Source organism: Salmo trutta, chromosome 26 (assembly GCF_901001165.1).
Source record: "Salmo trutta chromosome 26, fSalTru1.1, whole genome shotgun sequence".
NCBI classification, from domain to species: Eukaryota; Metazoa; Chordata; class Actinopteri; order Salmoniformes; family Salmonidae; genus Salmo; species Salmo trutta.
In genome coordinates this window covers 11,681,955-11,697,545 of record NC_042982.1, presented here as the reverse complement: position 1 = coordinate 11,697,545, position 15,591 = coordinate 11,681,955, and the positions used below count along the sequence as shown (strand labels likewise).

General features: G+C 41.8%; 1 protein-coding gene across 2 annotated transcripts in view; it reads right to left on the bottom strand.

Moving 5' to 3' along the window:
• The window catches only part of LOC115163124 (limbic system-associated membrane protein), a 1,234,562-nt gene that overhangs the window by 968,335 nt on the left and 250,636 nt on the right, over positions 1–15,591 (bottom strand). Inside the window, exon 1 of one of the 2 annotated variants that reach the window (XM_029714756.1) lies at positions 14,227–14,503. The exons of the other annotated variant lie outside the window; for it this stretch is intronic. Within the exon in view, the coding sequence (XP_029570616.1) occupies positions 14,227–14,290 (64 nt within the window). The 5' untranslated portion in view covers positions 14,291–14,503. Of the gene's footprint in view, positions 1–14,226; positions 14,504–15,591 lie in introns of those variants that run through there. 2 annotated transcript variants of the gene reach the window in all.

Below are 15,591 nucleotides of genomic sequence, written 5' to 3'. Positions count from 1 at the left end.
GAAGGTCAGCACTACAGGGGACCCTGATTGGCAGACCGAGCAAATGACATTTGCGTAGTAAAAGTAAACAACTGAGCCACCCCACAGATTGAGATGCCTTCTGTTTCTGGAGTCTCAAGTGGCTGTGTCTGTGATCGATGCCTGGCAAAGTCCCCCCACTTCCTTCCCCCCCCTTGCAGAGCGTGGTCGGCCACTTTACCTGCCAAGAATGTAGTCTTTCATAACGCCAGTGTGGCTCTCGTCAATGCGATGGACACACGCCAGGGAACACCTCGTCGTTGATCACAGATATCCTCTCCAAGATTTCGATTGGATTCTGAATGACGCACTGGGACAAGGAGCTCCAAAACACTCACTCCAAATCAACAATCAGCCACAAATGTGTGAGAGAGTAGGTCTAAACACTGCCCTATCCCATCTGGACAAGAGGAATACTGTACCTAAGGTATGGAAGAATTACTAGTTAAACTAGTAATATCATTAACCATGTGTAGTTAACTACTGATTATGTTAAGATTGATTGTTTTTTATAAGTTAAGTTTAACGCTAGCTAGCAACTTACCTTGGCTCCTTGCTGCACTCGAGTAACAGGAGGTCAGCCTGCCATGCAGTCTCCTCGTGGTGTGCAATGTAATCGGCCATAATCACCGATTGTTATGAAAACTTGAAATCCGTCCCAGTTAATCGGTCGACCTCTAGTACACACTTCATCAGTCTCTCATGCACAATTTTACAAGCACTTGAATTTCGCAGCAGCATCCACTTTGTGTGGCTGTAAGGCCCCCTAAAAATATTCATGCCTTTTGTGGCCAGTGGCCATTGGGCGTACTGCCAAATTGCAGCTACTGATAGTGAGGATTGGTACATTCAGCCACTTGTATGAACACATAAATTGGTTTATAGAACAGCACATGAAAAGAACAGACATTAGTTATAAGAAAAACTAAAAAATTCCATTACAACACCTACTTATTACAGGTTTTTTTTTTATTTTTACTATTTTCTAAATTGTAGAATAATAGTGAAGACATCAACACTATTAAATAACAGATGGATTCATGTAGTAACCAAAAAAGTGTTAAACAAATCAAAATATATTTTATATTTGAGATTCTTTAAAGTAGCCACCCTTTGCCTCGATGACAGCTTTGCACACTCTTGGCATTCTCTCAACCAGCTTCATGAGGTAGTCACCTGGAATGCATTTCAATTAAAACATGTGCCTCGTTAAAAGTTAACTTGTGCAATTTCTTTGTCACGTCCTGACCCTAGTAAGAAGTCATTTTCTATAGTAGGTCAGGGTGTGACAGGGGGTGTTTTGGGTTGTTCTAGTTTTTCTATGTTGGGATTGTTTGGGTTGATCTCTAATTGGAGGCAGCTGATCCTCGTTGCCTCTGATTAGAGATCATATTTAAGTAGGGGTTTTTCTTCCTGGGTTTTTTGTGTAGTTGTTTTCTGTTTAGTGTATGTCACCTGACGGAACTGTTGTCGGTCGTTTTGTTTGAGTATATTCATTAAAAGTAAATATGAGCACATCCCACGCCGCACCTTGGTCTCCTTTAGATGACCCGCGTTACAGAACTACCCACTATGATTGGATCAAGCGGCGTGCCTGGGCAGAAATGGACACCTGGTCACATCAGGAGTGGATTGAGAGGAGAGACTGGACTTGGGGCCAGGTAATCGAGCGATATCGGAGCCTACCTGGGAAGAATGAGAGGCACATGGGTAATTTGGCTGGGCCAGGACTGGGGCCTGAGCCAATTCCCCGTGATTTTTTGTGGTGACCATGTGCCTGCCTCTCACACTCTCTCTCCAGCGCGCCTTTGAGCACTCGGTCCTCAGTGCGTCTCCCCAGTCCGGTGAGACCGGTTCCTGCTCCTCGTACAAAGCCTCCAGTGATAAACGATGGTCCGACGCCTGTAGAGATGATCCATGGCACTAAGTCTCTAGTGATGATCCATGGTCCGGAGCCTGTAGGGATATTCCATGGCACGAAGCCTGAAGAGGTAATCCATGGCCCAGAACCTGAAGAAGTAATCCTTGGCAAAAAGCCTGGAGGTATTATAAATGGTCCGGAGCCTGTAGGGATAAACCATGGCACGAAGCCTGTAGGAATAATCCATGGCCCGGCACCTGTAGAGATAGTCCCTGGTAAGAAGCCTCCAGTGATGATCCTTGGCGCGGAACCTGTAGAGATGATCCATGGCATGGAGCCAGCAGCAACGGTCACTAGTCCGGAACCTATTATGACGCCTCCCAGTCCAGAGCCTCCGGCGGCGGCCCGCAGCCCGGAACCTCCGGCGGCGGCCCGCAGCCCGGAACCTCCGGCGGCGGCCCGCAGCCCGGAACCTCCAGCAATGATCTACAGTCCAGTTCCTTCGACGACGATCCACGGTCAGGTGGTAATAAAGCAAAAGGATCAGCGGGTGGAGCGGGGAGTACGGCCCGAACCGGAGCCGCCTCCTATGCTGGAGGTTATGTGGACTGCGTTTGAGCCGCTCTAGTCAATTATCACCCTCCCTACCCTCCCTGAATGGTGTTTCGTACAGGATGGATGGAGTACATGACCAATAACTCTTAAACATACAATATATCATCATTACCCTTACTGTATTATTTTACTCTGTTGGTCAAACATACACTTGTTGTGTATTGTCAGATATTACTGCACTGTTGGAGCTAGTAACAATAGCATTTCGCTACACCCGCAATAACACCTGCTAAACGTGTATGCGACCAATAAAATTGGCTTTGATTTAAACCAAACAGCACTGGAATCGAAATGAAAGTCATCCAACCCAATAGAACACTGTATATCAGTCAGACCTGTGTGACCATACAAAACACAGACCAGTAGATAGCACAAAATATGTTAATGATGCCACTGTAGGTTAGACTGGGTAACTAAATCCTCTGACAGGATCCAATACTGCAGTATGTTTGAATCAAGGATCATCATGACTGAATGAAATATAATACAGCATTCTCACGTTAAAGCAGATCGACTGGTGACTGTCATCGTTGCTTGGGGCATATTCATCATCTGATAATCTACTCATTTCAAATCTCAACAGTCAAATGAATGCTTCCCAGGGAAAACATTATGCTAATTTGGCTGTTAAAAGTGATAAAATCATGATTTAAAGATCATGATGGAGTCGCATTAGTCCCCGCTTCTCATGTTGATTAACATTGCAAAGTCCAAGGTCGCTATTGAGAGTTTTCCATGAACAAGTCAGTAAATTATTCAAGATTAAAATCATGCTGGCTCATGGTGACAAAAAAAAGCAGATTTCTGGAAATGTAAACGGTGTCTGCTAAAACTCAAAACAAATTTTAAAATGATGAAAATAATATGAGCAAGACTTACGGGGGATTCGGAAAGTATTCAGACCCCTTGATTTTATCCACATTTTGTTACATTAGCCTTATTCTAAAGTGGATTAAATTGGGTTTTTTTGCTCACAAATCTACACAAAATACCCCGTTTTGACTAAGCAAAAACAGTTGTCGTTTCTTTTGCAAAAAACCCCAGAAACAACTGAAATATCACATTTACATTAAGTATTCAGACCCTTTTCTCAGTAATTTGTTGAAGCACCTTTGGCAGCGATTACTGCCTTGAATCTTGGTCTGATGGTCTTTGTGGGTATGACCAGGCTCTGGCTGGGCCAATCAAGGACATTCAGAGACTTGTCTCGAAGACACTCCTGCATTGTCGTGGCTTAGGGTTGTGGTCCTGTTGGAAAGTGAATCTTCGCCCCAGTCAGATCCTGAGTGCTCTGGAGCAGTTTTTCATCAAGGATCTCTCTGTACTTTGCTCCGTTCATCTTTCCATCAATCATGACTAGTCGCCCAAGCCCTGCAGCTGAAAAACATCCCCACAGCATGATGCTGCCACCACCATGCTTCACCGTAGGGTGTGGAAAAAGATCATGGGTGGGGACAAAGATCACACTTTTTGGAGAAATGTCCTCTGGTCTGATGAAACAACAATAGAATTGTTTGGCCATAATGACCATCATTATGTTTGGAGGAAAAAGGGGGAGGCTTGCAAGCCGAAGAATACCATCCCAAACGTGAAGCACGGGGTGGCAGCATCATGTTGTGGGGGTGCTTTGCTGCAGGAGGGACTGGTGCACTTCACAAAATAGATGGCATCATGAGGCAGGAAAATTATGTGGATATATTGAAGCAACATCTCAAGACATCAGTCAGGAAGTTGAAGCTTGGTCGCAAATGGGTCTTCCAAATGGACAATGACCCCAAGCATACTTCCAAAGTTGTGGCAAAATGGCTTTAGGACAACGAAGTCAAGGTATCGAAGTGGCCATCAAAGTCCTTACCTCAATCCTATAGAAAATTTGTGGGCAGAACTGAAAAAGCGTGTGCGAGCAACGAAGCCTACAAACCTAACTCCGTTACACCAGCTGTCAGGAGGAATGGGCCAAAATTCACCCAGCTTATTGTGGGAAGCTTGTGGAAGGCTACCTGAAACGTTTGACTCAAGTTAAACAATTTAAAGGCAATGCTACCAAATACTAATTGAGTGTATGTAAACTTCTGACCCACTGGGAATGTGATGAAAGAAAGAAAATCTGAAATAAATAATTCTCTCTATTATTATCCTGACATTTCACATTCTTAAAATAAAGTGGTGATACTAACTGACCTAAGTCAGGGAATTTATACTAGGACTAAATGTCAGGAATTGTGAAAAACTGAGTTTAAATGTATTTGGCTAAGGTGTATGTAAACGCCCAACTTCAACTGTATGTAAATAAGTTATCTGTTTTCTGTTTTTTATACATTTGCAAAGGTTTGTAAAAGCTTGTTTTTGCTTGTCATTATGGGGTATGGTGCGTAGATTGAGGACATTCTTTTTACAATTTGGAATAAAACTGTAATGTAACAAAATGTGGACAAAGTCAAGGGGTCTGAATACTTGAGAGCGGGAGCTTGGAGTAGTCAAGCCGCCGAAGATGTTCTCTCTTAGCAGATGCACATCGCTCCTTGAGGCACTGCAAAGCAGTGGCAAAAATACAGGATGAAAGGGCAAGCGTATGTGTCCCATAACAGCTGACACTACATGGGGTGGAGGCCTCATTTTGATTGCTGTGATAACTGGGGGAGGAAGAAGAAAAACTGAGTTACTTCGTTATTTCGAATGTGGTTCCAAATGCATTTTCAATTCTCTCGTTTCCTTTCTCAGGCTCATTTCGGCTCCTGAAGGAGGAATGCTGGGCACGATGTCATCCAAGCTCACCCAGAATTTCCTCACAAGCCAATTAAGGATTCCTCCCGTGTTGCTGCTGCCAGCTCTCTGCTCCCACTCCAAGCTCCCTGTAGGAATGAGCAGGAGCAGGCCAGTAGCAGTCATGCCTGGGAAATATAATTAACCTCAAATGTGTTATTAGTGGCTGTCATAATGAAGAAATTAAGAACAGACTGCCGAACGCAATGACACAACAGACTGGCAGAGCAGTTCTTAAAAGGATCACCGTGTCAGCATACTGATTAAGAAAGAGAGATGAACACCCCATAATTCTTGCCAGAAGAAAGTCTGTCCTTCAGCGCTCCAATAATAGTACTCTACAAAATGTGTTTATGCAGTTGTTATACAGTAATAAAGCTAATTGATTCTTGATTCTTCTCAGAGATACTGCTCTCTTGTCAGGTTACCTCATATTGTGCTACTTTGATAAACTACCTTGTTTGCAAGACTGAAGATATCTAGTCATACCTTCTGAATAGTCATACTGGAATACAGCTCAATCAATGCCGTCTTAGTGCCAGCCTCTGACTGTGGTGGTACTGTAGATCTAAACCAGCTATTCTCTTCACTGCTTAACATTGTCAATGTGCCGACCTCACAAAAGGATCACAGGAAGATAAATTACTATGACAAATAACGTCATTACATTAATTGATACCGTATCAATCATCACTTGAGCAAAAAAAGAGTGATCAGAATGAAATGCCATTACAGGTGCTGTGTAGTACCTAGATGTATTTTGGCAAACATGTTTATGTTCCTTTGTGTGCAACTGAAACATTTTTATGGTCCAGTTAGGCCTCTGATCTTCAGCAAACAAGGGAAATAGGAGGGGTGGTCAACAACAATGACAATAATCCAGTGATAGAGTTTACCCAAGAAATACTTTCCAAAAAGGACTGATTCCTGGTAAACAAGCAGAGATAAATATCTTCTTAACTCAGACTTTATTCTATGATTGGATGTATACAGGTACTGACGTTTAGACGTCACATGACTTATTTCTGAGAGATCCATTCTTAATGTCTCATTCGCATTCCAATGTGTGGACCAGCTTCCCACAGCCCAGGTACCTTTACAATGGCAGTCATTGTGTGTCCCACTTTTCTCTACGCAATAGTCATCGAATTCCATTAGTGCATTGGGATTTGGTGATTCATTATCGGACTGGTAAGAAGACCATGTGCGAGGAATTTTTTTTAATCCTATGACTGAACTCAAAAGCGATAAAGACACTAATTAAAATTACAAAGTGTAATTTCCTCATGTTAAATCTCTAATCATAAGTTTGGCATCTCGATAAACAAGAAAATAGAAAACACTCTCTGTTGCACGCATGTCAAACCAACATGCTGTCTGGCTCATGGAAAGACTGGAAACAGAACTAAAACTAAAAGCTGTAGGTTTATAACAACTGTAAATATTGCAAACAGAACACTCACCAAGACAGCACTTTGTTTCTTAGTCTATTACGAGGGAAACCGCGGTCTGAAACAGATCGACTTCATAATTGTGAATGGATCTTAATTACTGAGCTTTGGAAAAAAATAGGTAAGGGTCTGGATTCCAGAGAAGGATGGTAGTTGATATTAAAGGGAACACGAGAGCAATTGCTTTCCTGCAAGGTTCACCACATCCTAACATTTTTTGACATTTTGTATCATTTATAATCTAAAGAAATTAATAATTACTATTAGCTGACATTTCCCAGGCACATACAATTACTTTAGAGTGCCAAAATCAATTACCCCTTGACACTGGACAAAATAGATCACCGTGTTCCGGGAATGCTGGAGCTGTGCCTGTGTGCATGTAACACACACAAACGTCACCCTAACCCAGCCAGACAGCAAACAGCTGGGAAACAACTGCACTTAGCATTGGGTTGATGAACAATGCAGACGAGCGGTTGAGTAGGCCGGTTATAGAGGTCAGTAATCAGGATCAGACGGGCTTGTTCAAGACAGGCACAGAAGGAGTACTGCGGTCTTCATTACAACAGCGGTACACTACTTCTATACACGCAAGAAGATGATCCTGGATTTGCATCACTATGAAAGGAAGTAAAACCTCTGAAGTAGGACTTCAAGATGAGATTCAGAAACAGATAACATAATGTCAGGGACTGGAAGGCAGAGGAATAATACTAATGAGAGTCTCCTCATTTCATTTTCCTTCAGTAATTGGAAGACTTTCTATAAACATAAGTAGTCCAGTATATATATCTGCCAAATTCCCACATTGTGTATGAAGATAAATTGATTTAATATTTGCATAGAGGTATACAGTATTTTGTCTTCCATCTACGCATTTCCATTCTCCAAATTCAGCCGTGATGCATACGCCAGTTTGCCTGGTAAGAGAATAAAGTATGTGGATTCCAACCTGCATGATAGTTATTGTGATTCTAAGTGGAATAGGAGTACTCCATAGAGTAGAGAGATACAGCTAGTCTTCCTGAAAGATTCATTGGTTATGATGATACTGAAATCTAATTAAAGAGTTTACACTTAGAAAGGGATTTTGTATGGATGTTGATTAGAAACGCATCACTTAAATCAACAACAAAGAGATGCGCGAACTGCCAGAAGATGGACTCGTGGAGTATATAAAAGCCATCTGCTAAATCATGTCGCCACTGCGTCCGCCACGCGTGCTTTCACTTTGTGAAGGAAATATCAGATAAATGCAAAGTGAAAACAATAAAATGTGTTAGTAACAGAACTAAATGTAGTCAACCCTGTCATATATTACAAAGGTCTGGGGGCATATGGCCTAAGACAGTATACAGCAGTTTTCATTTCCAAAGTGCACAGATCCTTTGCTCAATGCAAAAAATGTCAAGAACTTTGAAAGTTTCTTAATGTTCAGTTGCAAAAACCATTAAGTGCTATGATGAAACTGGCTCCCATGTGGACCGCTACAGGAAAGGAAGACCTAGTGTTACCTCTGCTGCAGAGGATATGTTAATTTGTGTTATCTGCACCTCAGATTGCAGCCCAAATAAATGCTTCACAGAGTTCAAGTAACAGACACATCTCAACATCAACTATTCAGAGGAGACTGTGTGAATCAGGCCTTCATGGTCAAATTGCTGCAAAGAAACCACTACTAAAGGACACCAATTAGAAGAGAATTGCTTGGGCCAAGAAACATGAGCAATGGACATTAGACCTGTGGAAATCTGTCCCTTTGGTCTCAGGAGTCCAAATTTTAGATTTTTGGTTCCAACAGCTGTGTCTTTGTGAGACGCAGAGTAGGTGAACAGATTATCTCTGCATGTGTGGTTCCCACCGTGAAGCATGGAAGAGGAGGTGTGATGGTGCTTTGCTGGGGACACTGTCAGTGATTTATTTAGAATTCAAGGCACACTTAACCATTATGGTTACCAAAGCATTCTGCAGCAATACACCATCCCATCTGGTTTGCGCTTAGTGGGATTATCATTTGTTTTTCAACATGACAATGACCTAAAACAAGGAGAGTGATGGAGTGCTGCATCAGATGACCTGGCCTTCACAATCACCTGACCGCAACCCAAATGAGATGGTTTGAGATGAGTTGGACTGCAGAGTGAAGGAAAAGCAGCCAACAAGTGCTCAGAAAATGTGGGAACTCCTTCAAGACTGTTGGAAAAGCATTCCACATGAAGCTGGTTGAGAGAATGCCAAGACTGTGCAAAGCTGTCATGAAGGAAAAGGGTAGCTACTTTGAAGAATCTAAAGTCAAAATCATATTTTGATTTGTTTTACACTTTTTTGGTTACTACATGATTCCATATGTGGTATTTCATAGTTTTGATGTCTTCACTATTATTCTACAATGTAGAAAATATAAAATATAACAATTCTTGAATGAGTAGGTGTATCCAAACTTTTGACCAGTACTGTTTATACTAGGCAGTGTCAGAGGAAGGCCCCAAAAATTGTCAAAGACTCCAGTCACCCAAGTCATTGACTGTTCTCTCTGCTACCGCACTGCAAGTGGTACTGAAGCGCCAAGTCTATCTACCCCCAAGCCATATGACTGCTGAACAATTAATCAAATGGCCACACGGACAATTTGCATTGACATTGCTGCTGCTACTCGCTGTTTATTATCTATGCATAGTCACTTTACACTCACTCATTGACTCGGTACTGGTACCCCCTGTATATAGCCTCATTATTGTTATTTTATTGTGTTATTTATTTTATTTTTTTACACTTTAGTTTATTTAGTACATTTTTCTAAAAACTGCTTTGTTGGTTAAGGGCTTGTAAGTAAGCATTTTGCGGTAAGGTCTACACTTGTTGTATTCGGCGCATGTGACAAATAAAATTTGATCACAGGATCCAGAAGCCTTGTACAGGGAACGCCAAGCTAATTGCAATTTTCCTGGGATGGTGCTCTGAGAAATGGAGCATTGTGGACATTAAAGAGGCCGAAAGCGAGGTGATGCGGGGTTATAAAAGTATAACTAACATATAATGGTGTATTGCTGCGATTCCACTCGATTCTATTTTATTCTAGACCCAACTCATCCCTCTCTCCCTCCCTCCCTCTCCCTCCCTGTGGCCACAGCATTTACATCATTCCCCAGCCCATATCACCTCAGAGGAACCCAGACCACATCCTGCCTACAACCAACCACAGAGACATTATTGGAATATAGGAAGACCTAAAAAAATACACGAGTCAATTCAGTTGGATCTGTTTCAATAGGGGGAGTCTGTGGTCTCTCGTGAGGGGGGAAATCCTGAGTCCCCAAAGAGAGATCAACACAGACTCCAGTGAAAGGCCAGGCGAGAGAGCGCATCAATACAAATCTTCTGATTGCATTAATTATTCGGACTGTTTAACTCTCAATTTTCCAATTCGTTTCTGAATGTGTGTATTCCCTGTGCGCCTGACATTCTGAAGGTTTATTTAATGGGTATGGGGTAATGTTTCTGAGTTCTCCATCCAACGCTGTTTTGGGGTTAATCCCAGAAGCCATTCCAAACAGATTACAGAATCTAGCATACTCTGACTTTATTTAAAGAGAGTTCTCTTGTTTCCGAGGTGATGGCACTAGTGTGAATTGATCACCACATGAAAGGCAATTATTTGTATTACCGGAAAAAGAAGAAATAAATTCAATTCTATCCACAGCTATATTACTCAATTTCTGCTATGCCATCTCTGGATAACCGACAAGTCCTTTTTCCTCTGAAAAGATTAACAGCATCAACACCATTAAACAACTTTGTACCTCAAGGATCCTAATACTTCCCATAAGAAAAGGATGAACCAAAAAACAAAGTAAGAAAATGCATGGCACAAGGCCAAACTTATTTTCTTCCTCTTATTTCAACTGCAAAATCATGTCTTTTTTTCAACGTACAGTATGTAAGGGAACAATACAGTACACGTGCTCTATGAAGAGCAAATACAGTACATGTGATCTATGAAGAGCAAATACAGTACATGTGATCTATAAGGAGCAAATACAGTACATGTGCTCTATGAAGAGCAAATACAGTACATGTGCTCTATGAAGCAGCCATACTAAACACTACTTTCTCCTGACTTCAATAGTGATCTATGGTGCAGTTTCATTACTCGTTAACCGTGTTGGCTGTACTGCACTCAGAAGAGGCTCCATCTCCAAAGATACATTAACAGTGGGCATTTAGAGCAGCATGTTGACTTGCTTACACCATTTAATTTAACAGATGAGCATTACATTAGTACAACAAGAAGGGTAATTTAAAGTTAGATAAAGAGGAAAAGTGGGCCAGCGAGGAGGGCCCGACATGGTCGAGGCCACCAACCTGTGACACCGCCCCAAGGCGTGAGACATGGCCAGACTGGTTAAGCATACAGATCAAAGTGAACATTTTGTTGTGTCTTTCCTGCTGTGGTTCCATGTAAACAGACCTAGGCAGGGCTCTACGCTGACCATTTTTACAAGGAGCACGTGTGCACCTAAATTAAAAAATGGAGCAGCACACAAAGAAATGTAGGAGCACAATGAAAAATATTTGAGATATCAAAGCTAGAATCTTACATTTTTCTGTGGCTCCTAAATAAAAAGCTCTGCTTGTGTATATTAGGAAGACCTCATACGACATCCCCTGGCAGTTGTCTATAACATACATTCTACTGTCATGATAAGGCTGAATCATGCATTGCATTTCATAGAGAATATATTAGACATTTCATAAGTTAGAGCTGGAAGCCCCTAGTGTTGTTGACCTGGAGGTTGTGGTTTCATTAAATGCCATTTCCTAATTAAGCCCCATTGAGTTGTTTATTGACTACTGTGCTGGATTTCACAGCTCACCATAACTGCACACACACAACTCCTTTTAGAATCAGACAATTAACCAAATGACTTCAATAGTCATGTCACAATGGAAATCATTCACCAAATTAGAACTAGTCTGCACACAGGGGTCCTTGGGTAACTGGTCATCAGTTAGGAACAACCAATCAAGAACACCCAAAAGAACACTGAACCACTTGGCAACAGCATAAAAAGGGGTTGGACTGAGAGCCAAAAGGTAGTGGGTTCAAGTCCTGTGCAGGCCAACCCTCATATTTTCTACATTAGTGTTAGTAGTGGGATGCTGCCATGAGGGCATCAGAGATGTGAGATCTCCCCACAAAGTAGAAAGTTAAGTAGGCTACAGTGACAGATGAAGTCATCATCTTCAAAAGCTATTAAAATATGCTGGACATGAGGAATGTCATCAGTTCTATAACCACAATGGGGAACACAGTACATACATGCATACATACATACATGCATACATACATACATACATACATACATACATACATACATACATACATACATACATACATACATACATACATACAGTCGTATGAAAAAGTTTGGGCACCCCTCTGAGGCTGCATAATAATTTACTCTGTCGTCACAGAAAATGATCACAGTGGCATGCCTTTCATTTTCTAATAAAAGCTGAGTACTGGGGTATTGTCCAGACAAAGATTTTTAGTGTAGCAATATTAAGTTGTATGAAATTAAATCAGATGTGAAAAATAGGCTATGCAAAAATTTGGGCACCCTTGTCATTCTGTTGATTTGAATACCTGTAACTACTTAGCACTGATTAATTGGAACACACAATTGGTTTGGTGAGCTCATTAAACCTTGAACTTCATAGACAAGTGCATCCAAGCATGAGAAAAGGTATTTAAGGTGGCCAATTGCAAGTCATTGTTCTCTTTGACTCTCCTCTGAAGAGTGGCAACGTGGGGGCCTCAAAACAACTCTCAAATGACCTGAAAACAAAGATTGTTCAACATTATGGTTTAGAGGAAGGCTACAAAAAGCTATCGCAGAGATTTAAGCTGTCAGTGTCCACTGTGAGGAACATAGTGAGGAAATGGAAGACCACAGGCACAGTTCTTGTTAAGGCCAGAAGTGGCAGGCCAAGTAAAATATCGGTGAGGCAAAGGATGGTGAGAACGGTCAAAAACAGCCCACAGACCACCTCCAAAGACCTACAACATCATCTTGCTGCAGATGGTGTCACTGTGCATCGTTCAACAATTCAGCGCACTTTGCACAAGGAGAAGCTGTATGGGAGAGTGATGCGGAAGAAGCCTTTTCTGCAGACACGCCACAAACAGAGTCGCTTGAGGTATGCAAACGCACATTTGGAAAAGCCAGCTTCATTTTGGAATAAGGTGCTGTGGACTGATGAAACAAAGATTGAGTTATTTGGTCATAACAAGGGACGTTATGCATGGCGGCAAAAGAACACAGCGTTCCAAGAAAAACACTTGCTACCCACAGTAAAATTTGGTGGGGGTTCCATCATGCTGTGTGGCTGTGTGGCCAGTGCCGGTACTGGGAATCTTGTTAAAGTTGAGGGTCGCATGGATTCCACCCAATATCAGCAGATTCTTGGGAATAATGTTGAAGAATCAGTCACAAAGTTGAAGTTACGCCGGGGCTGGATATTTCAACAAGACAACGACCCAAAACACTGCTCAAAATCTACCCGGGCATTTATGCAGAGGAACAAGTACAATGTTCTGGAATGGCCATCCCAGTCCCCAGACCTGAATATCATTGAGAATCTGTGGGATGATTTGAAGCGGGCTGTCCATGCTCGGTAACCATCAAACCTAACTGAACTGGAGATGTTTTGGAAGGAGGAATGGTCCAAAATGCCTTCATCCAGAATCCAGACACTCATTAGAGGCTATAGGAAGCGTCTAGAGGCTGTTATTTTAGCAAAAGGAGGCTCTACTAAATATTGATGTGATTTCTCTATTGGGGTGCCCATATTTATGCACCTGTCTAATTTTGTTTTGATGCATATTGCACTTTTTCTGTTAATCCAATAAACCTCATTTCACTACTGAAATATTACTGTGTCCATCAGTTATTTGATAGATCAAAATGAAATTGCTGATCCAAACACCCAATTATTTATAAATGGAAATCATGGAAATTGTCAGGGGTGCCCAAACTTTTTCATACGACTGTACGTACATATTCAAAATCAGCAGGGACATCGCAGACAAGTCACTTCAAAAATAATTTAATATCTGGTAGCTTGATCAATTTCCTATAAACTCTCGCCACTGAACGTGTCCTTCGCCAACCCCCCCACTCAGTTTGAATCGTATTGGTGTCATCTTCAAGTACTTTTCAATATCTCCCCCTCTGCGTGTGTAGCCTACTTCTCTGTGTGCGTAAATACATTATGTGTGTCAATCTGAGAGCAATAAATAGGCAAGGAAGAACGTAATAAATATATGGGATAAATAATAAGTCGTAGAAGACACCAGAGGCAGCCAGCCGATCAAAGCTGCAAAAGCAGCGGCTCAGCAGGCGTAGATACACAACGTGAATTCCTCTGTAACTCCAAACTGAGAAGAGGAATGTGACTAGTAATCTAAAGCAACATAATTATATTAAAAATGAACTAGAAAACAATCCGTACCTTGAAATCCAAAAAAGAAAAAGAACCCCGGTATCCAAATTGTGTGTATCCAGAAGCAATTCATGTTGTCCTCGTCAGCTCCAAAACCTCTCTTGAATGTCAACGTACTTCTTGTGCGGGTCTTTTGCAATAATTTCGTGAGCAGGCAGTATCGTTTTTTGGTAGAAATGATGCTCAGAGGGCGTATAGCACCAACGCTATGTCCTAATGCTGCAGAGCACTAAAACTACAACTCAAGTGCTCGAGCGCTAAACGCATCCTTTTTGCAATCACGAATAGTTGTGCGCTTCAGCACTTGCCTGTCCTGGTCGTCACTGCCGCCTAGTGGATAAGCAAGTACCTAGAAAAACACCAGTTGGACATCTGATTATTGATGAGGATAAGGATGGGGGAGTCACCAGTCAGCCTATTTTCCAACTGTGTTTGTTGTGCAATTAAATTGGTATTTCAGCAATGCTTTATGGATCAACACTTGCATGCCTGTCATATAAAATAGCATTCTGAAACATTTATTTCACATCTGACATATTCTAAGGAATGTGTGTCTCACTGTCTATATCCATGTACATGCGGTCATGATCTATGATCTATTTTCCCTCCAAACACCACTGTAGCTACTCCAGCCGTAACTTCCAGGTCTCTCTGACGCATAGGCTACCACAGGCTACTTCAAAACCAATAAAATAAATCTGGACAAGTGCAAACAATTAGAGTTATTTCATCAACTTAATCCAGATTGATTCTCTCATTGCATGTGTGTGATATGCAATCTGTGATAACAATACCATTATTTCCTAAATAAAGTCCTACAACAGATGCTAGTTGAAAGAGATATCTAGCTACCTACTGTGAACCCTTCAACACCTCAACAGCCAAACAGCAGTCCTCAAAAGAGGGGCAACCTTTTCCTACCCTCTGTAAACCAACGACTAAGGTCCTCTGCAGCGCATGAGGTGTGTTCCTACCAGAGGTGAGGCTTGGCAGAGGACAGGAGAGGAGGATAGCTGCATGGAAATCTCTGGAATACTAATAGTGACATTTGGTAAGAAACTTCTTCATTCAGCCTGCAGGCAAGGTGGGGGCAGGCTGTTTGTAAAGACACTTGAGACTAATCAAAGTCCAGGGATCCTTACTCACTAGAAAATGTCCTGAGTGGGAAAGAGGCAGAGAGAGAGAGAGGGAGAGGTACGGGGAGGGAAAGTGTTTTCCCCTTTAATGTGCTCTATTCCTCTATCTCTCTACTGCCAACCAAACACTGTCCTCTCATCTACTGTTTTACATGTCCACGACTGACAGCAAGGCTAATACAGACAAATCCTGCGAATTCATTTAGTGTGGGAACCCTGTCTTTTTTGTGATAAAGCA